At 42.3% G+C, this 26,999-nt stretch overlaps 1 protein-coding gene across 5 annotated transcripts in view; it reads left to right on the top strand.

Annotated features, from left to right (window-relative positions):
- Positions 1–713: 713 nt before the first annotated feature.
- FGGY (FGGY carbohydrate kinase domain containing) overlaps positions 714–26,999 on the top strand; it is a 182,879-nt gene continuing 156,593 nt past the window's right edge. For 3 of the 5 annotated variants that reach the window (XM_069738117.1, XM_069738120.1, XM_069738119.1), the window contains exons 1-4: positions 8,970–9,057; positions 18,124–18,341; positions 22,987–23,098; positions 26,028–26,179. In XM_069738117.1, the coding sequence (XP_069594218.1) occupies positions 18,135–18,341; positions 22,987–23,098; positions 26,028–26,179 (471 nt within the window). In that variant the 5' untranslated portion in view covers positions 8,970–9,057; positions 18,124–18,134. Of the gene's footprint in view, positions 759–8,969; positions 9,058–18,123; positions 18,342–22,986; positions 23,099–26,027; positions 26,180–26,999 lie in introns of those variants that run through there. The other 2 variants (XM_069738118.1, XM_069738116.1) reach the window with 2 other exon arrangements.

Below are 26,999 nucleotides of genomic sequence, written 5' to 3' on the forward strand. Positions count from 1 at the left end.
CAGAGGGATACAGCTTCTACGTCAGTAGCAGGAAGACTTGGAGTGAAATCTGTGCCTGCTGGAGCAGGAGGGTCACCCCGATCCCTACAGAAGCTGCTAATGGACATCAAACCCAAGTTAAAGGGTTATCTTTTTTTCCAGTGAACATTTCCCAATCCAAGATATGACAGATGATTATTGATCACTAGAACGGGCTAGTCTCATTTGACCTAGTTAACATTTAGTGTCCACTCTTCTTGGACTTGTTGGCCACTGATGAAGGGCTGGTCATGAGTATTCCTGTTGAGCATTTGTGTATAGGTGAGAACTTGTAGTTTGCTGGGTGTTCCATTGCTCCCAAGAGTGAAGCTCTGGAGTAGCTCGTTTTAATAAAGTACTATTATAGAACTGCCAAAGATTGCCTGGTGCTGTGCTCGGCTTCCTCCAGCAGTCTTCAAGGCAATGCATGGAGTGGTGGTATGCAGGTGTGACCATTGGTCCATTCAAACAAGGCAGTTCTTGAGATTGATGGTAGGACCCCAAACATTAGCAACATATGACATAAGTAAGTGGTAACTTACATTCTTGGTAAAATCCTTCTAAATAAATTAACAGACTCAGTATGGTGCAAAAAAAAAAAAAAAAATATATATATATATATACCATTACTCATATCTGTACTTTGTCCCTCAATTAATCTTCCAGATGCAGGCAATCCGTGGAAGCCAAGAGACCAGTAAGGGATACAGTACGGAGTATGGAGAAGCAGGAGACGTCCGGTAGGTGCCATGGAACAACTTTACATAAGGGGAACTGTGGCATCTATCCATTACTGAAAGTCATAGAGCAAGTCATGGAGTCATATATTGGACATCTAAAACCCAAGAAATAAAAACAAAATGAGCATATACTCTGTAGTAAGTATATAAGTAAATAGTAATAGTACATGTAAATAACACAGCATTCTTGATTAACACTACTTTCATCAAAAAGCATAAAAGCCATCCCACCGCGACAAGGTGTATCCAATTGGGATGGTCCCAACATCTGATACTAGGACATTCCCGATTGGGTACACCTTGTCGCGGTGGGATGGCTTTTATGCTTTTTGATGAAAATAGTGTTAGTTAAGTATCCTGTATTATTTACATGCACGATTACTATTTACTTATTTACTTACTATAGTATGCTCATTTTATTTTTTGGGGGTGGTTTGTCTATAAAATGGCCACGTTGTGAATGTGCTCTTATGCATTGCACGTATACCAACTTATGCTCCGGCTCATTTGTTTTTTTAATTTTATATCTGTAGACAGCAATTAATGAAATTAAGAACTAATGTATAAAAAGCCAAGACAAGCAATGTAATGCGGCCGCATCACTGTCCCACCACCGCAGGGACCTGCCCTGTTCGTGTAGATAAGGCAGAGTTTAATGACTCGTTCTAGACAGTTTTATCCAGGAATCCAGACGTAGATGCCGCGTTACACTCAGGTGACTGGCTGCGAATACCCAGATTTTCTTCTAATCTTGTTTTTCTCCCTTCTAATCCTCCACGATGATGTTCTCCACAATACCACTGCTGTCAGCTGAAAAGCCACATAAAGCGAAATCTGTCATCACCTCCAGTTAAACTTCCATTCATTTACACAATCACCTGGCGAAATTCTCAACCTTTCTGATGACTGCATGGACAAGATACCTATATTTTAGGTAAAAAGTTCAATTTTGGGTTTCTCTATCCCCTTCCGAATGGAGGTCCTCCATACCCCACACGTCTCCAGGCAATAGAGACATAATGGAGGATGATGAGACTGATGTTCACACTGACTTACGCCAGCGTGATCAAAAAAGGGTTAAACCAACGATCAATAAAATGGGTCTTGGGTCCAGAATAAAGTACCAAGTATTTTTTTTAAACCTTTCCTTAAATTGGGTCCACCATGGTCTTACATAAAGAGAGAGTGGCTCTATGGCAATGCTCAAAATATGGTTCCCTTCTGGTGCTAGTTCACCCTGTGCACCCCAACCACTGAGACATGAAGTCCTGGTACTGGTTCACTCTCTAGCTCCTTTCCCTGTGGGAGGTCTCATTAACCATTCGGGAGCCTCACAGTAGCCACATAGGCTTTGTTAAATGAACATTCCAGAACTTCTGCTCTAATGTCCTCGTTTTCGTTTATACTATTTTTTAAATTATATTACAATTGTTACACAAAGTGGGCTCACTAGGTGAGAAGGATGATAGCCCGAGGTCTGGGTGGGCATACGGTCAGTGGTCGTTGGTGCAGCAGGTGGCATTCACACGCAGGAAACAGATAGCAGAGCTACTGGAGGTAAACTTAATGTCTTAAAGGGATCCTGGAAGCCGCAAGCGGACAGAATATGTCCGTGAAGCCACAGGTAGGCCCGTAGAAAAAACTGAAAGACTTAAAGGAGTACTGAAGACCACTGACTGGCAGCAGGATTACTGGAAACCATAGACAAACAAGTGAAATCCTGAAGACCCCTGACTGGTAGCAGGGTTAATGGAAGCTACAGGTGAAGTCCTGAAGAACACTGACCGGCAGCATGGTTTACTGGAAGCTGCAGGCAAACAGGTGAAGTCCTGAAGACCACTGACAGGCAGCATGGTTTAATGGAAGCTGCAGACAAACAGGTGAAGTCCTAAAGATGACTGAAGGATGGCAGAGTTATAGGAGGCCACAGAAAAACAGGTGAAGTCCTGAAGACCACTGACTGGCAGCATGGTTTACTGGAAGCTGCAGACAAAATAGGTGAAGTCCTAAAGACCACTGACAGGCAAAAGGGTTACTAGAGGCTTCAGACAAACAGGGGAAGTCCTGAAGACCACTGATATGCAGCAGGGTTACTGGAAGACACAGACAAACATGTGAAGTCCTGAAGACCACTGGCAAGCAGCAGGGTTACTGGAGGCTGCAGACAAACATGTGAAGTCCTGAAGACCACTGGCAAGCAGCAGGGTTACTGGAGGCTGCAGACAAACATGTGAAGTCCTGAAGACCACTGGCAAGCAGCAGGGTTACTGGAGGCTGCAGACAAACATGTGAAGTCCTGAAGACCACTGGCAACCAGCAGGGTTACTGGAAGACTGCAGACAAAATAGGTGAAGTCCTAAAGACCACTGATACGCAGCAGGGTTACTGGAAGACACAAACAAATATGTGAAGTCCTGAAGACCACTGGCAAGCAGCAGGGTTACTGGAAGACTGCTACAAAGTCTTAATACAATACCAAATTAATCCAAACAACCCTGAGGATAGGGGAAAAACATTTTTGTTTATTTTTATGACCTGAAGAAGACTCCATGGTGTAGGAGTCGAAACCCATTGTCCTGTAATTTTGTATTACCTCAATAAAGCAGATACAGTGGGGCAAAAAAGTATTTAGTCAGTCAGCAATAGTGCAAGTTCCACCACTTAAAAAGATGAGAGGCGTCTGTAATTTACATCATAGGTAGACCTCAACTATGGGAGACAAACTGAGAAAAAAAAATCCAGAAAATCACATTGTCTGTTTTTTTTTAAACATTTTATTTGCATATTATGGTGGAAAATAAGTATTTGGTCAGAAACAAAATTTCATCTCAATACTTTGTAATATATCCTTTGTTGGCAATGACAGAGGTCAAACGTTTTCTGTAAGTCTTCACAAGGTTGCCACACACTGTTGTTGGTATGTTGGCCCATTCCTCCATGCAGATCTCCTCTAGAGCAGTGATGTTTTTGGCTTTTCGCTTGGAAACACGGACTTTCAACTCCCTCCAAAGGTTTTCTATAGGGTTGAGATCTGGAGACTGGCTAGGCCACTCCAGGACCTTGAAATGCTTCTTACGAAGCCACTCCTTCGTTGCCCTGGCAGTGTGCTTTGGATCATTGTCATGTTGAAAGACCCAGCCACGTTTCATCTTCAATGCCCTTGCTGATGGAAGGAGGTTTGCACTCAAAATCTCACGATACATGGCCCCATTCATTCTTTCATGTACCCGGATCAGTCGTCCTGGCCCCTTTGCAGAGAAACAGCCCCAAAGCATGATGTTTCCACCACCATGCTTTACAGTAGGTATGTTTGATGGATGCAACTTAGTATTCTTTTTCCTCCAAACACGACAAGTTGTGTTTCTACCAAACAGTTCCAGTTTGGTTTCATCAGACCATAGGACATTCTCCCAAAACTCCTCTGGATCATCCAAATGCTCTCTAGCAAACTTCAGACGGGCCCGGACATGTACTGGCTTAAGCAGTGGGACACGTCTGGCACTGCAGGATCTGAGTCCATGGTGGCGTAGTGTGTTACTTATGGTAGGCCTTGTTACATTGGTCCCAGCTCTCTGCAGTTCATTCACTAGGTCCCCCGCGTGGTTCTGGGATTTTTGCTCACCGTTCTTGTGATCATTCTGACCCCACGGGGTGGGATTTTGCGTGGAGCCCCAGATCGAGGGAGATTATTAGTGGTCTTGTATGTCTTCCATTTTCTAATTATTGCTCCCACTGATGATTTCTTCACTCCAAGCTGGTTGGCTATTGCAGATTCAGTCTTCCCAGCCTGGTGCAGGGCTACAATTTTGTTTCTGGTGTCCTTTGACAGTTCTTTGGTCTTCACCATAGTGGAGTTTGGAGTCAGACTGTTTGAGGGTGTGCACAGGTGTCTTTTTATACTGATAACAAGTTTAAACAGGTGCCATTACTACAGGTAATGAGTGGAGGAAAGAGGAGACTCTTAAAGAAGAAGTTACAGGTCTGTGAGAGCCTGAAATCTTGATTGTTTGTTTCTGACCAAATACTTATTTTCCACCATAATACGCAAATAAAATGTTAAAAAAACAGACAATGTGATTTTCTGGATTTTTTTTTCTCAGTTTGTCTCCCATAGTTGAGGTCTACCTATGATGTAAATTACAGACGCCTCTCATCTTTTTAAGTGGTGGAACGTGCACTATTGCTGACTGACTAAATACTTTTTTGCCCCACTGTATTTATATATAACATCTATGAGAAACTCCATACGGGAGTGTCGGTTACATACTGGGATTTTCCTTGCTATTAATACAATACCAAGACATGGGTATGAGATGGGAGACCCCTAAAGTGGAGGCCCCTTTATTAGCTCCTTATTATATTCAGTATATGCTGTATATTAATAGAGGTGGGTGTGTTCTAATTCTCAGCTCTAGTTAGTCTACTCGTGACTCATAAGCTTTGCCCTGTGATTAGACTAGTGGCCTCATTTGGGGTATTCAGGTACTCAGATTACTGATCAAACAAGGGTGGTCTGGAAATAGGAGCTGGGCACGATATGGGCAAATGTTCTGCTATTGTGACATTTTCCATACAGTTCCCACTGCAGCCCCGACCTTATATACACTCGTATAGATTTCAATGTCCGACCACAGAGGATTGAGTTCAGTTGCTCAGTCTTGGGTCTATATAATGCCATTTATCATTCATAATGACACTTTTCCCAGCACCCAGACATACAGACCGTGCTTTCATAGACTCCCCCAAAATTTGTAACACTGGGGTGTGCTGAGATTGTGCCGCGTCCTACTGTTCAATGTGTAATAATCTGCACTGGAAATACTAGACACAGTAGACTAATTACCCAGCAGTCGGGGAAGACATCTCAGCCGGGTCCGGAAAAATATTTAAGATCAGTCGGTCTGCCTATAATGAACCTGTATCAGCCGCTGTGTGACACGTATCCCCTGCATATACCGTGAGGTTGACACAAACAGAGGAACATCTGAGATTTGATGGCCGCCTAGTGGAAAACCTGATCAGTCTGTGGAATAACCCTGTGTAAAAGATAAAATACCCGCAAATAATCCTGGACAGCAGCGTTCCTGAGTACCCAAGGCTCCTTGATGGGATGGGACTTCACTCCGACCCATCAGCTTTAAAGGGAACCTGTCACCTGAATATGGCGGGTCCTTTTTTGGGTCATATGGGCGGTGTTTTCGGGTCTTTTATTAACCCCTTTTTTCCCGCTGGCCGCACGCTGGTCGCGAAATTGACTTGCCGTTGATTCGCTTTCCTCCGTAGTTAACGCGTGCACAAAGCAATCTTGCCTTGCGCACGTGCAGTATGCTTTGCCCAACTGCGGGCAAAGCCGAAAACCATTAGTATTTTGCTGTGTTCCGGTGCATGCGCACTAATGGTTTTCGGCTTTGCCCGCAGTTGGGCAAAGCTACTGCGCATGCGCAAGGCAAGATTGCTTTGCGCACGCGTTAACTAGGGAGGAAAGCGAATCAACGGCAGGTCAATTTCGCGACCAGGGGGGAAAAAGGGGTTAATAAAAGACCCAAAAACACCGCCCATATGACCCAAAAAAGGACCTGCCAAATTCAGGTGACAGGTTCCCTTTAAAGGAGAATTGACTGCAGGTGTGCCACCATTCTCCATTGTAGTGAATGGGAGATATGGAGATGGTTGGGGTCTATATTAAAAACCCACTCCTCTTATTTATGTCTACCTATAGGGTAATAGGGTTTAGTTTTTCCCATATAGCACACTAATAACACTTTATACTCAACTGGTTTCCATAGGGTGGTCCACTCCACCCCAAAGCTGCAACAAGGACCAGTAAAAAAGTGAAAAGCACTGATGAGGGGAAAGCACCCCCAAACAGTGGTCTGTAAATGGGCTGGCACCACCGCCTCGTGAATCCGGACAAATGACAGGACTGACGCTGTCCAGATTAGAATTATCGGCATCTTCTATACAAGTGCAACGGATGTGTGTACAGCATGAATGGACTGAGCTTGCTCCATAGAGCACAGATGTCGGCCATGTTATACAGCCAGCACTTGAGGCTATCTTCTTCTATAAGATAGCTCCGATCACAGCAGTTTAACTTCTTAGATGCTGCCTGAAATTATGATAGTGGTAGGAAGATGTCCCTTCTGACAACCATCACTCACCCACAATATGATTTTAGGGGTGTCGTTGGCATTATCATCTTAGCTGGGGGTCTATTGAAGGACCTGTGTCTCCCATGTCTGTATACCTGTTGCTAGGCTTAAGACCAGATTTGCTATTTTTACAATATACCACAATATTACAGCATATTGTACAAGCGGCCTAGTGATCTCAGGTTCAAGTCTCCTTAAAGAACTAATAAAAAATGTAAAAAAAAATTAAAAACATTAAGATACACAATTATAAACGGTACAGAAAAGTTCACTTCATCCCTCTTTTCCCAGAACGTGCACAAAATGAAAAAATTAACAAATTTAATATCACTGAGTGCGTGACTGTCCAAAATCATAAAATGTATCCTAATAGTAAAAGTAAAAACTTTAAAAGAAAATCAGAAAACAAATGGAAGAATTACTTTAAAAAAAAAAAGAAAAGAAAAGAAATGGAATAAAACAGATCATTATTAATTTAGCAGGAAAAAATCGGAACGTACCGTTCTAGACAAATCTGACCACTGTTAACAAGCAACCCAGCATAGCCAGCCACTAGATTCTAAAACTTAACATTTAATATGTATACCTCTAAAATTATATCTACTTTAAAATCACAATTTGGTGCTCATGTTTAACCGTGCACTAGACAAGAAAATTGGCATGATCTCACCCAGTCACTGTCTCTCTCCTTGCTATGGATTCCTGTGCTTGTTGAGAGCACGGCGTGGGGAAGAGACCAATGGACTTTTCCCAATGGGGGGGAGAAAAGTGGAGGGGGGGAAGGGTTTGAAGCTATCTTCCCTGTCGTGCCCCGTGTATAAGACTCCCGCCCTAACAAGGGCAGTCCCCACGTTTGAGCCTACTTAAGGTACCTTCACACTAAACGATATTGCTAGCGATCTGTGACGTTGCAGCGCCCTGGATAGCGATATCGTCCAGTGTGACACGCAGCAGCGATCAGAATCCTGCTGTGATGTCGTTGGTCGGAGCTAGAAGGCCCGAACTTTATTTCGTCGCTGGATCTCCCGCTGACATCGCTGAATCGGCGTGTGTGACACCGATTCAGCGATGTCTTCACTGGTAACCAGGGTAAACATCGGGTTACTAAGCTTAGTAACCCGATGTTTACCCTGGTTACCATCGTAAAAGTTAAAAAAACAAACACTACATACTTACCTACCGCTGTCTGTCCCCGGCGCTCTGCTTCTCTGCTCTGGCTGTGAGCGCCGGGCAGCCGGAAAGCAGAGCGGTGACGTCACCGCTCTGCTTTCCGGCCGCTGTGCTCACAGCCAGAGCAGAGAAGCAGAGCGCCGGGGGACAGACAGCGGAAGGTAAGTATGTAGTGTTTGTTTTTTTTAACTTTTACGATGGTAACCAGGGTAAACATCGGGTTACTAAGCGCGGCCCTGCGCTTAGTAACCCGATGTTTACCCTGGTTACCGGCATTGTTGGTCGCTGGAGAGCTGTCTGTGTGACAGCTCTCCAGCGACGCTGCAGCGATCCGGATCGTTGTCTGGATCGCTGCAGCGTCGCTTAGTGTGAAGGGGCCTTTAGTGAAGCCCTTTGATTAGTATTACATTATGACATAATAGCGACTGACGTATGTTGAAGCTCTAGGTACCAGGATCCTGGAGAAGCTGCTGCCTCCGAACTCTCCATAGCTGCACCCTCTTACCTCCCCTGGCTGCTACCTAGAGATAATACAGTTTATTTGGTGATACATAGTAACAGTGAATACCTAAATATTTGTAGAAGAAGTTTCCCCAAATTCTCAAGGACTCCGAACAAATAAAATGTTTCTTTATTTAGATTTAATAAGTTGATATTAGACCTGGAAAATGTGCACAAGGGACATGATGATGATGTGTACAGAAGTCAGAGGCCAGCTCTACACGACTCCGCAGACCTCGCACCCAACATCTGCTGGAAAAGCTAAAGAATCAGACACAGGCGGGTTACAGAGTAACCTCAGACTGTCTGCCCCGGGCAAAGTGCGCAGAGACCGGAGCCAATCCTAGGTTGTGTACAGGCGACCAATCACCAACAGTCTGACAAAAGGCGCAGAAACCGCAGCTTGTAGAGGAAGCTGAGATAGAAACATTGTAACAATCTGCTGTGAAAGTAACCAGTGTATTCTGTGCCTGCAAGTAAGTGTCTGCTCCACCTTATCCTCTACAGAGCTCCAAACCGAGTGATGTACCCTGGGGAAACAGCAATAAGAGCAATGTCCTAATATAAGCCAATTATCTGAGTCACTCTCTTTACGAGTAGATACCTACACTAGAAGGGGTCGTCATACAGGCGAGCCTACAGTCTGCCACTGGCATTGTAGCGCTGCGAATAAACTACGCAGACATTGGGGTTCACTGGTATCTCTGCACCTCCTGCAGCGATGGACTGTAATCCATATTCACTTGCCTAAAAACATATCCAAAATAAGTCATTGGGACACAGTGCAAGTCTGAAAAGTCCTAATTAAAATCCAGTAAAGTGACATTGCTGCTACTATAATGACTGTGCTAAATTTCCAATATATTACATTACTGATCCTGAGTTACATCCTGTATTATACCCCAGAGCTGCACTCACTATTCTGCTAGTGCAGTCACTGTGTACATACATTACATTACTGATCCTGAGTTACATCCTGTATTATACCCCAGAGCTGCACTCACTATTCTGCTAGTGCAGTCTCTGTGTACATACATCACATTACTGATCCTGAGTTACATCCTGTATTTTACTCCAGAGCTGTGCTCACTATTCTGCTGATGCAGTCACTGTGTACATACATTACATTACTGATCCTGAGTTACATCCTGTATTATACTCCAGAGCTGCACTCACTATTCTGCTGCTGCAGTCACTGTGTACATATATTACATTACTGATCCTTAGTTACATCCTATATTATACCCCAGAGCTGCACTCACTATTCTGCTGGTGCAGTCACTGTGTACATACATTACATTACTAAGCCTGAGTTACATCCTGTATTATACTCGAGAGCTGTGCTCACTATTCTGCTGATGCAGTCACTGTGTACATACATTACATTACTGATCCTGAGTTACATCCTGTATTATACTCCAGAGCTGCGCTCACTATTCTGCTGGTGCAGTCACTGTGTACATACATTACATTACTGATCCTGAGTTACATCCTGTATTATACCCCAGAGCTGCACTCACTATTCTGCTGGTGCAGTCACTGTGTACATACATTACATTACTGATCCTGAGTTACATCCTGTATTATACTCCAGAGCTGCACTCACTATTCTGCTGGTGCAGTCACTGTGTCCATATATTACATTACTGATCCGGAGTTACATCCTGTATTATACCCCAGAGCTGCACTCACTATTCTGCTGGTGCAGTCACTGTGTACATACATTACATTACTGATCCTGAGTCACATCCTGTATTATACTCCAGAGCTGCACTCACTATTCTGCTGGTGCAGTCACTGTGTACATACATTACATTACTGATCCTGAGTTATATCCTGTATTATACTCCAGAGCAGCGCTCACTATTCTGCTGGTGCAGTCACTGTGTATATACATTACATTACTGATCCTGAGTTACATCCTGTATTATACCCCAGAGCTGCACTCACTATTCTGCTGGTGCAGTCACTGTGTACATACATTACATTACTGATCCCGAGTTACATCCTGTATTATACTCCAGAGCTGCACTCACTATTCTGCTGGTGCAGTCACTGTGTACATACATTACATTACTGATCCTGGGTTACATCCTGTATTATACCCCAGAGCTGCACTCACTATTCTGCTTTGTGCAGTCACTGTACATACATTACATTACTGATCCTGAGTTACATCCTGTATTATACTCCAGAGCAGCACTCACTATTCTGCTGGTGCAGTCACTGTGTATATACATTACATTACTGATCCTGAGTTACATCCTGTATTATACTCCAGAGCTGCACTCACTATTCTGCTGGTGCAGTCACTGTGTACATACATTACATTACTGATCCTAAGTTACATCCTGTATTATACTCCAGAGCTGCACTCACTATTCTGCTGGTGCAGTCACTGTGTACATACATTACATTACTGATCCTGAGTTACATCCTGTATTATACCCCAGAGCTGCACTCACTATTCTGCTGGTGCAGTCACTGTGTACATACATTACATTACTGATCCTGAGTTACATCCTGTATTATACCCCAGAGCTGCACTCACTATTCTGCTGATGCAGTCACTGTGTACATACATTACATTACTGATCCTAAGTTACATCCTGTATTATACTCCAGAGCTGCGCTCACTATTCTGCTGGTGCAGTCACTGTGTACATACATTACATTACTGATCCTGAGTTACATCCTGTATTATACCCCAGAGCTGCACTCACTATTCTGCTGGTGCAGTCACTGTGTACATACATTACATTACTGATCCTGAGTTACATCCTGTATTATACCCCAGAGCTGCACTCACTATTCTGCTGGTGCAGTCACTGTGTACATACATTACTGATCCTGAGTTGTATACTCACGTAGTGTTTTTACACATTTTGTTTTCCTGTGATTATTGTGTGACTACATGTCCCAGCATGCTCTGTCAGTGACATAGAATGGTCCCCAGCACATTGTACTCTGCAGAATGCCATTTCTGAAGCTTGTGTACATCGTTGTTCCCCAATACTCCTCCCTTCGGTCGGAGCGCGGCCTCACCTGCTTCGTGTATTTGCCGTCAGCTGGATGGCAGCCTACTTAGACATGTGCACGTTTAATATTGACCGAGAGGCGGCTTCTTAAAATGGCCCAGTCAATATTTAGTTTTCATTACGGGGATGACTGGGACTCTTTCAATGGATGTTTTGAACCTGAGAAGCAGTAAAATGTCTGTTCTCCAGACTTCCATAACATAAGGTGATTCCAGACCGCTGGATGCTGTGACACTCCTGTGCTGGAGATCACTGCAAGGACAGCGTCAGGTATCAACACTACCACAATACAACATGGCAGAACCCGACCACAGGCTGAAAGATAATCCATTATGGCCATAACATTCAATGGCCTGGGTTCCTATTTCTGGATTATCAATCCTCTTTTATCATGTGATAAACTTTTCTGCATGTAAAATCTCCTGAGCGTCACTGCTAGGAGCCCATGAACAGGCGTCAGCGCGGAGACGGGGGGGAATAAAGGCAGTGAGCGTGTATTATATTGTCCCTGGCTCCACAGAGGCTGCAAGATCTACGGACCCCATCGACCACTGTGTTTCCTCCAGTCTTTTAGCCTAAGGCTATGTGCACACGTAGAATGGTCCACTGCGGATTTTTCTGCTGCGTTTTTGCTGCAGATTTATTGCGGATTTACTGCGGTTTTTCTGTGGATTTCACTGCGGTTTTACACCTGCGGTTTTCTATTATGGAGCAGTTGTAAAACCGCTGCGGAATCCGCAGAAAGAAGTGACATGCTGCGGAATGTAAACTGCTGCGTTTCCGCGTGTTTTTTTCCGCAGCATGTGCACAGCGTTTTTTGTTTCCTATAGGTTTACATTGTACTGTAAACTCATCCGCAGCAAAATCCGCAGCATGTGCAGATACCCTCAAGATCTCTCAATTGGTGACTTTTTGTTTCGCGACAAATTCAACAAACCATTTGCGCTTTTCTTCACGTTGTCTTCCGTTGTTATGTTTGTTTTCTGATTTTTACATCAGCGTTGCTTTTCCAGATGTTTTAGAAAAATTAAATAAATCTGACTTTGTAAAACCTCGCAAGATTTGGTGCAGCTCTACTCCTGTCCCTCCTGGAGTGATTTTACGTACATCAGTTATTTTGGTACATTTTTGTGACATTTTGCGAAATATTTTGTAAAAAGACGCAAAAGACAGAAACAAGAAAAAAAAAAGGCCCCAAGTCTCATGTGTGTGTGATCCCGGCCTAAAGAGGAGTACGAGACTCTTAATGAATTAAGTGTGCCTGACAAGTGGCGTGTTCCTCCATGTGCTCCAACACAAATCTTAGGGTAAGTTCACAATAGGCGTTTTTTCAGCTTTTTTTCCTGATCTCTTGGCAGGAAAGGAGCATTATTTTTCTTGCATTTTTTTTTTTTTCTGCATTTTTTATTCTTTTTTGTGTGCATTTTTTGCTGCGGTTTTGGCATGCTAGATTTGTCTCTTGTGCATGCTGATTAAGTTTAGTGTTGAAAAAAAGTCCTATTCTATAGACTCAGATTTTGGCATAAAAAAAACTTACATTTTTAGTGTGTGTTTTTTTTTCCCCAGCTTTTATCCACCACCCATTCATTTCAATGGGTGAAAAACACTGAAAGAAGTGACATGCTTCATTTTACAAAATACCATGCAAAGCCCAAAATCCTGATGACAAAAAACCAAGGTGCGTGTAGGAGATTTCTGAAATCCCATAGACAGACATAGCCAGTACTGTAAAACGTAGCTGATAATTTGCTTAAAAAAAAAGCAAAAACACCTAGTGTGAACTTAGCCTTAGGGCTCATGCTCGCGAGCAAAACGGACGAGTGCAATCTGATAAAAAAAATCTGATTGCATTCGGACCAATGTTATTCAATAGGTGACATCTCATTTGCGATCTATTTCTCAGCCGAAATTGGGCTCAGAAAAAAATTGCAGCATGCAGCGATTTGCTGCGAGTCTCGCCAATGCAAGTCAATGGGTGCGATAAAAAAAACGCACGGAATACGGACCATCCATTTTCAGTCCGTTTTTTACAGATACCTTACCATTCTGTGGCATAGAACACTGTAAATGGTCCTGTAAATGATTGTAGAAAAATAGTTGCAGAGAAAAAAACGCATTACGTACGGATGTCATATGGATGTAAAACGGACGGTGTGATTAAAAATCGCATTCAACTCGCATGACAATCGTATAGTTTGCATCCTATTTTTTCGGTCCAGATTACGGACCGTTTTTTTTCTAGCAAGTGAGTATGAGCCCTTAGTCCAATCAGGAACTGGAGTGAAATTCCTGGAGTAAGGTGCGTCACAGCTCGTCATGAGTTAGACAAGCGGACACGCACCTGTTCCACCCCCGGCTCCAATCATTTTGGAGGAGCTGAGCAAATCTGGCGTGAAAATGCCTAAAGGCTCCCATTTTTTTGTTCAACCTAGTGTTACGCAAAAAAATTGTGACTGGTCAAAGAGTTTTACACCAGATTTCTAGCAAAAAGCCTTTAAGGAATCAGGGCCAAAATTCATGAATGAAGTGTGCTATTTTGATGAATTTGTAGCAAAAATCGTCAGCAGAAAACACAAGTCAGGAAAAAGTGATTAAAAAAAAAGTTTACCTTTCCCCTCCCTTATATGTAGGCTATGTTTACACCTTGAGGATTCGTGTGCCAATTTTTCCGCGCAGTTTTTAAAAAAATCCGCAGGTAAAACACACTGCGCTTTACCTACAGCTTTACCACGGATTTCCAGCATTTTTTCTGCGGATTTTACCTGAGTTTTTACACCTGCGGATTCCTATACAGGAACAGGTGTAAAACGCTGCGGAATCCGCACAAAGAATTGACATGCTGCAGAAAATACAACGCAGCATTTCCGCACGGTATTTTCCGCACCATTGGCACTGCGGATTTGGTTTTCCATAGGTTTACACGGTACTGTACACTGCATGGAAAACTGCTGTGAATCCGCAGCGGCCAATCCGCAACGTGTGCACATAGCCTTAGCTTCCTTCCTTTCTTTTTTTATGCCATGCTGCCTTCTTTCATTTCTTCTTTCATAGTCCTTCCTCCATTCCTACCTTCCTCCCTCTCCATTTATTTTCCTCCATTCATTATTCCCTTCATTTCTTCTTATTCCCTCCCTACTTTCCTTCCTTACTCCCTTCTTATTTTTTTTCTGCCATGCTGTCTTCTTTCATTTCTTCTTTTATAGAGTCCTTCCTTCCTTCCTTCATTCCTTCCTTACTTTCTTTTTCTCCCTCTCTTTCATTCTTTCTCCCTTCATTATTCCCTTCATTTCTTCTTATTCCCTCCCTACTTTCCTTCCTTGCTCGCTTCCTATTTTTTTTCTGCCATGCTGTCTTCCTTCCTTCCTTTCCTCCCTCTCCTTCATTTCTTTCATTCTTCCTCCCTTCGTTACTCCCTTCATTTCTTCTTATTCCCTTCCTACTTTCCTTCCTTACTCCCTTCCTATTTTTTTCTGCCATGCTGTCTTCTTTCCTTCCTTCCTCCCTTCCTTCCTTCCTTCCTTCCTTCCTCCCTTCCTTCCTCCCTTCCTTCCTTCCTCCCTTCCTTCCTTCCTTCTTTCCTTCTTTCCTTCTTTCCTTCCTTCCTTCATTCCTTCCTTCCTTTCCTCCCTCTCCTTCATTTCTTTCATTCTTCCTTCCTTCCTTCCTTTCCTCCCTCTCCTTAATTTCTTTCATTCTTCCTCCCTTCGTTACTCCCTTCATTTCTTCTTACTCCCTCCCTACTTTCCTACCTTACTCCCTTCCTATTTTTTTCTGCCATGCTCTCTTCTTTCATTTTTCCGTCATCCCATCTGCCCTTATTCTCTCTCCATCCTTTCATTTTTCCTTCCTCCCTTCATTTCTTTTCTCCCTGCATGTCTTTTTTCTACCTCCATACCTTCCGTCCTCCCTTAATTCCTTCCTTCGATCTTCCCTTCCTTCCTCTTGCCTTCCTTATTTCCTGATGTGATCACGCACTAGTCAAGGCATTTCAGTAGACCAGCAAAGCGAATAGCTTTGACTTGATTGATTTCATCTCTTAGGAACCATTGATTGTCTCGGGAAGAAGAAGAAGAATAGCCGATAATAATTCCCATTTCCATTGTTGACATAATTGGAAGTAATAGGTTCATGTCAACTGTAGATAATCTACTTCCCATAGACGCGGCCTAGAAGCCCATGGTACAAATGTTCTGAATTAGCGCAAGGACAGATGGAAGAGATAAAACAATCACTCCGATAGTGCAGTGATCCGCATTGACCGCATCTCCATAGTGTCAGACTGCGCTTTGCATGCAGACGAGCTCTAGTTCCGCCGTCGTTGTCCTTTAAACAACCTCTGTAGCCCAGAATGCACTTAACTTGCATGGAGACGCGGACGGAGAAATGATTAATATTCCCTTGTAGTTTATTTCAATGTTACATTTTACAAAGTTGCAGCTCGGAGAAAGCTGACAGCCCAATCTTAATTAAGATTCATTATACAGAGAGTCTCTCTAAATGGAGGTCAGTGAGGCTTGTTTTGGAGTCAGCCACTGGCCTGCTCTCCTCTTGCTTTCAATCAAACCGTAGACGATGGAGAGAGAGAACATTTCCAAATTGATTTTACTTTATAAATTGCTTTCATTGCCCAGTATCTGGGGAGGAAAAAATAAAAGCAGATGTCCTACCAGCGCCAATTCTCAAATGCATCCTCTAGGACGATGTGATGGATGTGCTTAAGAGCTCCCCCATCCCCCACCACTCAGCCCTAATGCTGTGTACACATTTAATATGTTTGACCAATAATATTCTAATATATCTGGAGGATTAAAGAATAGAAGAAATGTCTGGAAGAATTCCCAAGCCTTCTTACTGGAGATTACTGTTAGTGGCCCATATTTCACTATTATAATGGAATGGCCTCCTAGCCTGATCCAGACCCTATATCATAGATGTAAATGATATGGCTGCTGGAACGAGGACACCCAGCCCTGTTTTCTGCCGTCCCTTCTGCTATATAAACTCCCAATCCATTTTACTTGAGATTACTATTAGTGACTGATATTTCCCTGGTATATTGGAAAGGCGTCTTACTTGCCCGCTTTAGCCCCTATACCTTAGATGCAGACTATATGTCTATCATGGGGAGCGAGGGCTCCCAGCTCTGGTTTGTACCAACTCTTTGCAATATCCATTTTACTGGAGATTACTATAAATTACCCATATTTCAGTGGTATATTGGAACGACATCCTAAAGTTTTAATTGTCTCCTTTAGCCCCTATACCATAGATGCAGACTATATGTCTATCATGGGGCCATTGGAACGAGGGCACCCAGCCCTGGTTTGTACCAACTCTTTGCAATATCCATTTTACTGGAGATTACTATAAATGACCCATATTTCACTGGTATGTTGGAACGACATCCTAAAGTTTTAATTGTCTGTTTTAGCCCCCATATATTATAGATGCAGACTATATGTCTATCATGGGGCCATTGGAGCGAGGGCACCCAGCCCTGGTTTGAGTCACTCCTTTTGCTATATTATCGTTTGCCAAAAAAATATCTGGATCATGGCACCTGAATTCATGGCCCATTTTGATCTCTTCTAATTAATGCAATTTGGGGAATTCTGATCCCACACACAGTTTGTATTTATATGACAGCCACAAAAATGCAAAAAGCACAGAAGCACAATTGCTTGTGGCGAACTGCACCCAAATGCCACTAGATATAGCACAGTATGCCTCCAATATAAATACACTGGAATTAAGGAATCTGTAGAATTGAAGATTGAGAACATTTGCACTTCTTAAATTGGATGAAAACTGTATTGTGAATTTTGGATTTCGGAAGATGTCACGGTTAAAGTTATCATTTTGCACAATCCCCTTTTGGTAACCCAACGCGTTTCCGCTTCAAGGGAATCTATCAGAATGAGTTTACTGCTGAAACTATTGGTATGTCTGTATAGGTGCTAATACAATTGATATGCGACTTCCAAGCTTGACTTCTCTGGCACTTTGGATGTTTACAAACAAGAAACATGATTGTTGTACTGGCACTAATACAGATCTCTTAATTAGCAAAATTGTCCTTTTGTTATGAAATCCCCAGCAAGTATAGATCGTCTACTTCTATATGAGAGATTATATGAATGGAAACCAATGGAAAAGGGGCGTCCAAATGCTAGAAAAGCAACTCCATAAAATGCTTATTTATTGTTAATTATTTTATGTTTATTATTTAAAATGTAAACATTCTTCTATAAATTGCAATAAAGAAATGTCAGATTTTACATTTCGTGAAGAAAGAAATACGGCTTTGTAAAAAACTTTTCAAACAGTTTTGCAAACACTTGAATGAATGCATATCACTTTGCATATAGAGCTGCCGCCAGGTTCCTTTTCGCATTAGTCAACGTCTCCTTTTTCTATAATAATTCAATTAGTCATTTTCTGCTGTGGATGATTCACTTCTTGCCAAATAACCGCCGATTATTTCCTAATCTGACCTATTATTAGGCAAATTGAAAATGCAGAAGGAAAAGAATACAGAAGTGGTGGCCTCTTACTACGTTGGCATCGATGTGGGAACATCCAGCGTCCGGGCAGCTTTGGTGGACCAGTCTGGGGTGGTGGTTGACCGGGCGGAAGAAGCTCTGGATATATGGGAACCTCAGCCGGACCACTATGAGCAGTCTTCCAATAACATATGGACAGCGTGTTGTGCTGTTACCAGGGTAGGTCCAGCGTCAGAACTGGTGTAAAAAAAATAAATAAATAAAATAAAAAAAATTAACCTTTAAAAAAATGGAGGAGAAGCGAGCTACTTCCAGATTTACTGATATGATCATTGAACGTTCCAGTTTTTATGTTTTTCCAAAGCCATACTGGTTCTCATTCCCGCCGGTAGAAAGTATTTTAGGCAATGCTCCGTGAGTAAAAATATGCAAATTAGCTCTTCTCCAGAAGGAAGAAAACTGTAACTCTAGCGCCATCTATTGGCGGTAACTAGGCGGTAACACAATGCATGACTTTACTATGTTATGTATTAAGGATGCTTTCACATTGCATTGCGGCACTTGTTCTGTGGCCCCGTCAGGGCTCAAGTCCGAACCCCCCCCCCCCCCCCGCCAAACATAGACTATAATGGGGCTGGAAGAGCACACGTTCGCTCTGCTGGCTCCATTATAGTCTATGCCTCCGTCAGCGCATATCTCCGAATCCCGTTATGCAAGGAATTCAGACAATATTGTAAAGTGCTGCAAATTATGTTGGCGCTATATAAACAAAAATTATTATTATTATTATTATAAGCCCCAATGGGGTCGTCAAATGGGTGCCGGTAAGCAATGTGAAATCGTCCTAAGGTTCTCCTATGGTTCAGACATGGACTTACAAGTTAGCTACCTCCAATGGTTGGAAGTTAATGGATTTATTCCTTCTGGAGGAGAGACAATTTGCAATTTAAAAAAAAAAATCCCTTGTAACCTTATGGGCTACAGGCAGGGTCTCACCTAAGCATGATGCAAGAGATAATGAAGCCAGGGAGAGATGGAAAAGGGAAGGAGAGGGGCTCCTGGGTGACCAGGTGACAAAAGAGCTACTTCAGGTGAGCCGATATGGCTGCCGATGGTCATGATGGCCTTAGGCTACCTCTGCACCCCGTACAGTTACACCCCTGGAACAAGGCTTTTAGACGCTGATACCCCTTGGTGTATTTCCAGAAACCTGTAATTCTCCTTATTTAGGGAATGTTAGACATTTTCATATTTAAAGGGGCCTGTCAAGTTCTCTGTGCGTCAACCTCACCATTTGACCTCTTCTCCCCTCTGACCCCATTAATGTCCAACTTCCTCTGAGAAACTGCAGTAAACTAGAGGGGGGATCACTTTGAACTTATGGGAAGGCTTTGGGATAATATAGAGGTCTTGTCACTAAGTAAGATGGGTTTGATGGGACTTAACAAGATAATTGGCCTCATTGGCGTAATTGTTTTCTAGCAGTCAGCCAAAATGGCCTCGTTGATGATAGAAATGTTTTCCTAGCTGGTTCCTGCTGGTTATACTGGAATCCTGCACTTCAACATAGTGACAACCACACTCCATTCATAGGCTACATATCCAACACGTCTGGGCCTGCCTGCAGTCTTATGATATATTCCGCCATTTCCAATTTCCTTCGGCCCTTACAAAACTTCTAGAATTTGTCAACCAACTTTGCAAAGATGATTTAGATATTTACCTTATGCAGCTGTCAGTCTTCTATTTATGAATGGGGAAGATCTGGCTGAGCCCCGCTTGAAAATCCTTTAAAATATAAAATAATTGCATGATGTGAAAGATTATTATAGGATTAAAAAATCGTTAAAAAAAATGACAAAAATACGACAGCACCGCACCTACAGGTTGTGATTGGTATTACAGCTCCGCGCTATTGAAGGAGCTGCAATACCAACTCCAACCTGTAGGGAAGTGTGGCACATTTTTGGGAAGAAAGCAGTCATGCGTTTGGAATTTTATACTTCCCCTTTAAACAATGCTGCAAATGGAGCTGCAATTTTTTTGCATCTTCAAGAACTTGATCTTTTGTAGTTTTTGTATTTTGTGTGCAATCGTTCTTTTAGCCACTAGGGGGCTGCAGGCATGGATGGGTCATAATAATGTCTAATAATAATTATAATGTCTGGTCATGTTATAGTTCTATTTTATAACGTGGACTGTGTTACAAGATCAGCAACCTGTCTATAAAATCTCCCCTTCATAATATTATAAATAAATATGTTAATATATATATATATATATATATATATATATATATATATATATATACTGTATATACATACAAATAATCATGTACAATTAACCCTTTTCGGTGTAGGATATTTATGATAAAGGTCTCTGCCCCTTTTAGGAAATCCAGCAGTTGAATTATTCATGGTGTCGGCGGTAGACCGGTCAGCTCTCTGCTCGCTGCATCGATCACTGTGTTCAATCATTAATGAGTTGTGCCAGGAGCCCAGGATTAAGCCATGTATACAGCAGGAGCCCAGGATTAAGCCGTGTATACAGGCCAGGAGGCCAATGTTACATATGTCACTTATTATAGGGGCATGCAATGGGCAGGACTGGCGATACAGACGATCCGTGGAGGTCTTTGTCTTAACAAAATAGACTTTTTCTACCATAGAGTTTGAAAAGAGTCTAAAATAAAATGTAACAAATTAGATATACACTGTAGCTGTTGGATGACTACATCTCCCAGCATGCTCCGGCTTTTACTGCAGTTTGGAATACTGGGAAGTACAGTCATGGCCAAAATTTTTGAGAATGACACCAAAATTATATTTTCACATGATCTGCTGCCCTCTGGTTTTTATTAGTGTTTGTCTGATGTTTATATCACATACAGAAATATAATTGCAATCATATTATGAGTACCAATAGGTTATATTGACAGAATGAGTTAATGCAGCAAGTCAATATTTGCAGTGTTGACCCTTCTTCTTCAAGACCTCTGCAATTCTCCCTGGCATGCTCTCAATCAACTTCTGGACCAAATCCTGACTGATAGCAGTCCATTCTTGCATAATCAATGCTTGCATTTTGCCAGAATTTGTTGGTTTTTGTTTGTCCACCCGTCTCTTGATGATTGACCACAAGTTCTCAATGGGATTAAGATCTGGGGAGTTTCCAGGCCATGGACCCAAAATCTCTGTTTTGTTCCATAAGCCATTTAGTTATCACCTTTGCTTTATGGCAAGGTGCTCCATCATGCTGGAAAAGGCATTGTTGGGCGCCAAACTGCTCTTGGACGGTTGGGAGAAGTTAATAATAATAATCTTTATTTATATAGCGCTAACATATTCTGCAGCGCGTTACAGTTTTGCACACAATATCATCGCTGTCCCCGATGGGGCTCACAATCTAGAATCCCTATCAGTATGTCTTTGGAATGTGGGAGGAAACCGGAGTGCCCGGAGGAAACCCACGCAAACACAGAGAGAACATACAAACTCTTTGCAGATGTTGTCCTGGGTGGGATTAGAACCCAGGACTCCAGCGCTGCAAGGCTGCAGTGCTATCCACTGTGCCACCGTGCTGCCCGAAGTTGCTCTTGGAGGACATTCTGGTACCATTCTTTATTCATGGCTGTGTTTTTAGGCAAGACTGTGAGTAAGCCGATTCCTTTGGCTGAGAAGCAACCCCACACATGAATGGTTTCAGGATGCTTTACAGTTGGCATGAGACAAGACTGGTGGTAGCGCTCACCTCTTCTTCTCCGAATAAGCTGTTTTCCAGATGTCCTAAACAATCAAAAAGGGGATTCATCAGAGAAAATGACTTTGCCCCAGTCCTCAGCAGTCCACTCCCTGTACCTTATGCAGAATATCAGTCGGTCCCTGATGTTTTTTCTGGAGAGAAGTGGCTCCTTTGCTGCCCTCCTTGAAACCAGGCCTTGCTCAAAGAGTCTCCGCCTCACAGTGCGTGCAGAAGCACTCACACCAGGCTGCTGCCATTCCTGAGCAAGCTCGGCACTGCTGGTAGTCCGATCCCGCAGCTGAAACAGTTTTAAGATACGGTCCTGGCGCTTGCTGGTCTTTCTTGGGCGCCCAGGAGCCTTTTTGACAACAATGGAAGCGCTCTCCTTGAAGTTCTTGATGATGCTATAGATTGTTGACTGAGGTGCAATCTTTGTAGCTGCGATACTCTTCCCTGTTAGGCCATTTTTGTGCAGTGCAATGATGGCTGCACGTGTTTCTTTAGAGATAACCATGGTTAACTGAAGAGAAACAATGATACCAAGCACCAGCCTCCTTTTAAAGTGTCCAGTGATGTCATTCTTACTTAATCATGACTGATTGATCGTCAGCCCTGTCCTCATCAACACCCACACCTGTGTTAATGGATCAATCACTAAAACGATGTTAGCTGCTCCTTTTAAGGCAGGACTGCAATGATGTTGAAATGTGTTTTGGGGGTTAAAGTTCATTTTCAGGGCAAATATTGACTTTGCAAGTACAGTAATTGCTGTTAAGCTGATCACTCTGACATTCAGGAGTATATGCAAATTGCCATTAGAAAAAATGAAGCAGTAGACTTTGGAAAAATTAATATTTGTCTCATTCTCAAAATTTTTGTCCATGACTGTAGATCTCAGTGTATACATCGGTCTGGAGGATGAAGCTAACTTCTTTTATTTGGAGAAATACATATATTTGCAGCCTGGATCGTAACTACAGAAAGAGAACGATAAGACATGAAGTATATGAGAAGTATAGCTGGTATTTCATCCTCACACTATATGTCGGAGCAGAACATAATAACTGAGGTTTTGCTATAATAATATTAAAAATACATTATTCACTTGGCTGTTGTGTTGCAGAAAGTCGCCCAGTCGGTGGGAAGCGGTCGGATCCGTGGCCTTGGATTTGATGCCACCTGCTCCCTTGTGGTTCTGGATAAGCAGCTCCAACCATTAGCAGTGAACGCAGAAGGTAAGATAAAACCATAATAGAACATTTCTATAGTCCGGCACTGATCGTCCCATGCCACTGCTCATGGACAATCCTAAAAGTCATTTTAGCATTATTAATTTTAATCTAGTATTATCTTGAATTTTCATGGCTCTGGGATGGACATAAAATCCTGCATTTCCATTGGGCGCAATGAGCTAAGAACTGATCCGCATTTTTTTTTCCTTAAACAGCACCACCGATACTCATGGTTGTGTCTGGTATTGCAGCTCAGCCTTATCTTAAATAGTAAGTTGAAGACAAAACCAAAGTACCCCCCATATGTTAGCCATTCATTAAACTTCAAAATGTCAGCGTCCCATTGCAACGATGTCCCTGCTCTGTGCCGCCTGCGCCAGCTCACTCTTTGTGTTGGGGGGAAGAAGAGTCGCTTGGATTAGGTCAGTGTACAAGTTTGCAGTACAAAAAAATGTTGCAATTCGCTTACAGCAATTGGAGATCTTGAAATTTGTGACAACTTGAAATGCAAAAACAGGTAGAAAGTTTCAAAACTTTTTATTATACTTTAATTAAACTTTTATTTACCCATATCCTAAGTATCGCTTTCCTGCTGGAGTCTTACAATAACTCGTAATATCGTATTACACGGAAATATGTATTTGTGAGAGCGCAATTAAACGTCATTACTGTTACTGGTAAGATGATCTCCTCACCCCGAACATCTGGCCCCCGTCTAGGCGTCTGTGTTGTCTTCAGATATGCACAGAGGTGTTGAAACATCTTGAAGAATGAGGTGTTGTATCAGGTCTATCTAAATACACTGGACATCTCTATATATCATAGTGATAAACTGACGCCTTGTCAGACTGTAGTGATTGGGGGTCACTGGAAGCAGCTTCATTACCTGGACTTTCCACCCACCAACTAATCTGTGGAGTTTTTACGTACGATGACAACAATCATTCTTTTTATTGCAGCACTGTATCTAAACTGAAAAAAAAAACAACTTTGCCAGCAGTCTTCAATAAAAAAAAAAAAATGTCACACCGTTTTGTGTCTACAGCTACTGTGCAAGTTTATCTGTCTCCATAGTAACAGACTGCAAACAGACCAATGTGTAGTCTGATCCCGCAGACACTTCTTTTTGTCTTTCCACAACTTCCTACTAATGTAACAAAAGTAAATTGTGTTAGGCAGAAGTGGGGCTCAGATAAAAGAGCAGGATCACTAGTACCGAGGGATTGTTTGTTGTCTGTTACTTTGGAAACATCAGTCTTAGATACAAAATAGTGGTATTATGAAGACTGTTTACAAAGCTGCTTTTTTTTGCACTGGAGCAATAAAGTAAATGGTTGTAAAGGTGAACAAAGTCAATAAATGCACCAGCTGGAGGTAATCCGCTAGTGAAGCAGCAGCTGTACCCTGCTCTTTTACCTGCCCCTCTAGTTATCACCATTGGGGCTCGTGCACACCACAGTGTTTTCGGTCCGAGTACTATCTGTTAAATCAGGATCTCACTCGGACCCAGTGTTATTCAATGGGGAGGTGCAGATGAATGATTTTTTTTTTCACTGATCAAATTGGGATGTGAAACAACTTACAACATGTACGATTTTTCTCTGTAAATCAGATAAGACTCGCCCTTCCAAGTTTAACCCCTTAGTGACGGAGCCAATTTTTTAAAATCTGACCAGTGTCACTTTATGTGGTAATAACTTTGCAACGCTTCAACAAACCCCAGTGATTTTGAGATTGTTTTTTCTTGACATATTATACTTTATGATAATGGTAAATTTAGGTCAATATGTTTTGTGTGTATTTATAAAAAATATCAAAAATTTTAGAAAAATGTTAAAAACTTTGCAATGATTATCCCTTTAATCCAGGTAGTCATACCACATCAAAACATTGATAAATAACATTTCCCACATGTCGGCTTTACATCAGCACCATTTGTAAAATGTTATTTTATTTTGTTAGCATTTTAGGAGGTTTAAAAATGTAGCATCAATTTTTCATTTTTTCAAGGAAATTTATTAAATTTGTTTTTTAGGGACTCATCCATATCTGATACATGATTGAATGGCCACCGACCAGAAAAATGGTGGTCTTATCCAGTGGCGTAACTTGAAACTCATGGACCCCAATGCAAAAGCTCCAACGGGGCCCCCAAATATTTTAAATCTTTAATAGCAATAGTCTTTTTCTATAGGCCAAAGGGACTTTTAGGGCCCCCCAGGCTCCAGGGCCTGGGTGCGATTGTAACCCCTGCACCTGTTGTAGTTATCCCCTGGTCTTATCACATCCAACAAACTTGAAGGTGCAGAATGAGTATTCACGAGGTGCGTTCACTACATAATTCAAAGAAAAACAGTAGGGCTATGTCACCTTTCTATCCACAGACTATACCTGTTCAAGCCAGCGTTAGTCTTCACTGTCATTCTTGTATTCTATTCATGAACAAGTTGGATCAGGATGAGCAATGCTATGTTCTTCCCAGATGGGTGGGTTAATTTAGAGAAAAACATGTTGGAATAAATCTGTTTTATATAGCAGTCAGTGCTACGTATGCAACTACTGTCTGTGCAGGAGATTTATATCCTGTCATTTATTTATTATACTCATATAGCGCCATTAATTCCACAGCGCTTTACAGACATTATCATCACTGTCCACCATCTACATTTCCCATCAGTAAGTCTTGGAATGTGTGAGGAACCCGGAGAACCTGGAGGAAACCCACACAAACACGAGCAGACCATACAAACTCCTTGCAGATGTTGTCCTTGGTGGGATTTGAACCCAGGGCCACAGTGCTGCAAGGCTGCAAAGCTAACCACTGAGCCACCGAACAGTGCTAACCTAACTTAGCCACCGTGCTAATATCTTATTAATGCATTACATTGTTCTTATAAGTAGTTTCATAACCTGAACTTATTATTTGACTAAGGTGACCATAATCGAAATGTGATCATGTGGATGGATCATCGGGCAGGAAGTCAAGTAGAACGGATTAATAGAACCAACCATGGTGTCTTGCGTTATGTTGGAGGCGTGATGTCTGTTGAGATGCAGCCACCAAAGCTTCTTTGGCTGAAGGAAGTAAGTTTCTTAGGTTGGCTTCTATTTATATCCTTACATTGAATATATTCCAGCTATGTTTCAGTATCTATTGATAGCAAATTTTAGGGGGTGTGTGATTGAATGGGGAGAATTATTATCATTGCCCCACCCCTGAGGAACATATCTAGGCCAAAGAGCACTGAAGTGCTGTTCCCAACACAGCTAGCTGTTAACTATTCATTGGATAGGTGATACCTTGCTATTTCCAGGGGGTCCCACTGATCTTGAGAATGAGGCTTCCTTACAACGAAGAAGTGGATGTGCATGTGTGCCATCATTGCCTATATGACTGATGGCCATAGCTGAATACTGAAATAAAAAACGACTCACTACAGGACATAAATTCAAAAATAATACCAGAAAAAGAACCAGCTTTACCAACGCCAAGTCAGGCTGCCAATGCACTAGCAAGATGCAACAGACCCCCACGATAAAGGCAGGCGCAGCAGCGGTGCAAAATGCTGATGGAAACAGCCACTAACAAAGCTACCAATTCATGGAGGGGGTGGCTGCCTAGTAAAAAATGTACACAAGTGAGACTTGCGTAGGATGCCAATCACACTGGTACGTGTGATGCAGAGTGTCTGGCCTACAGCCTATTAATGAGGCCCATACTATCAGATAAGGCGTGCTGTCCAGCAATATATGAGACTTGATCTCCTCGACTGTCATCTTAATGAAAGCCATATGTAAAATAAGTGGCATTGGCTTCAAGCAGAGGACGTTGTCTCCTTAAAAACACGACAAAATGCGTGGAAATAAGGTGCAGACAGGCTGAGGTCGTGAGGAATAAAAACCT

This window comes from Ranitomeya imitator, chromosome 8 (assembly GCF_032444005.1).
Source record: "Ranitomeya imitator isolate aRanImi1 chromosome 8, aRanImi1.pri, whole genome shotgun sequence".
Lineage (NCBI taxonomy): Eukaryota > Metazoa > Chordata > Amphibia > Anura > Dendrobatidae > Ranitomeya > Ranitomeya imitator.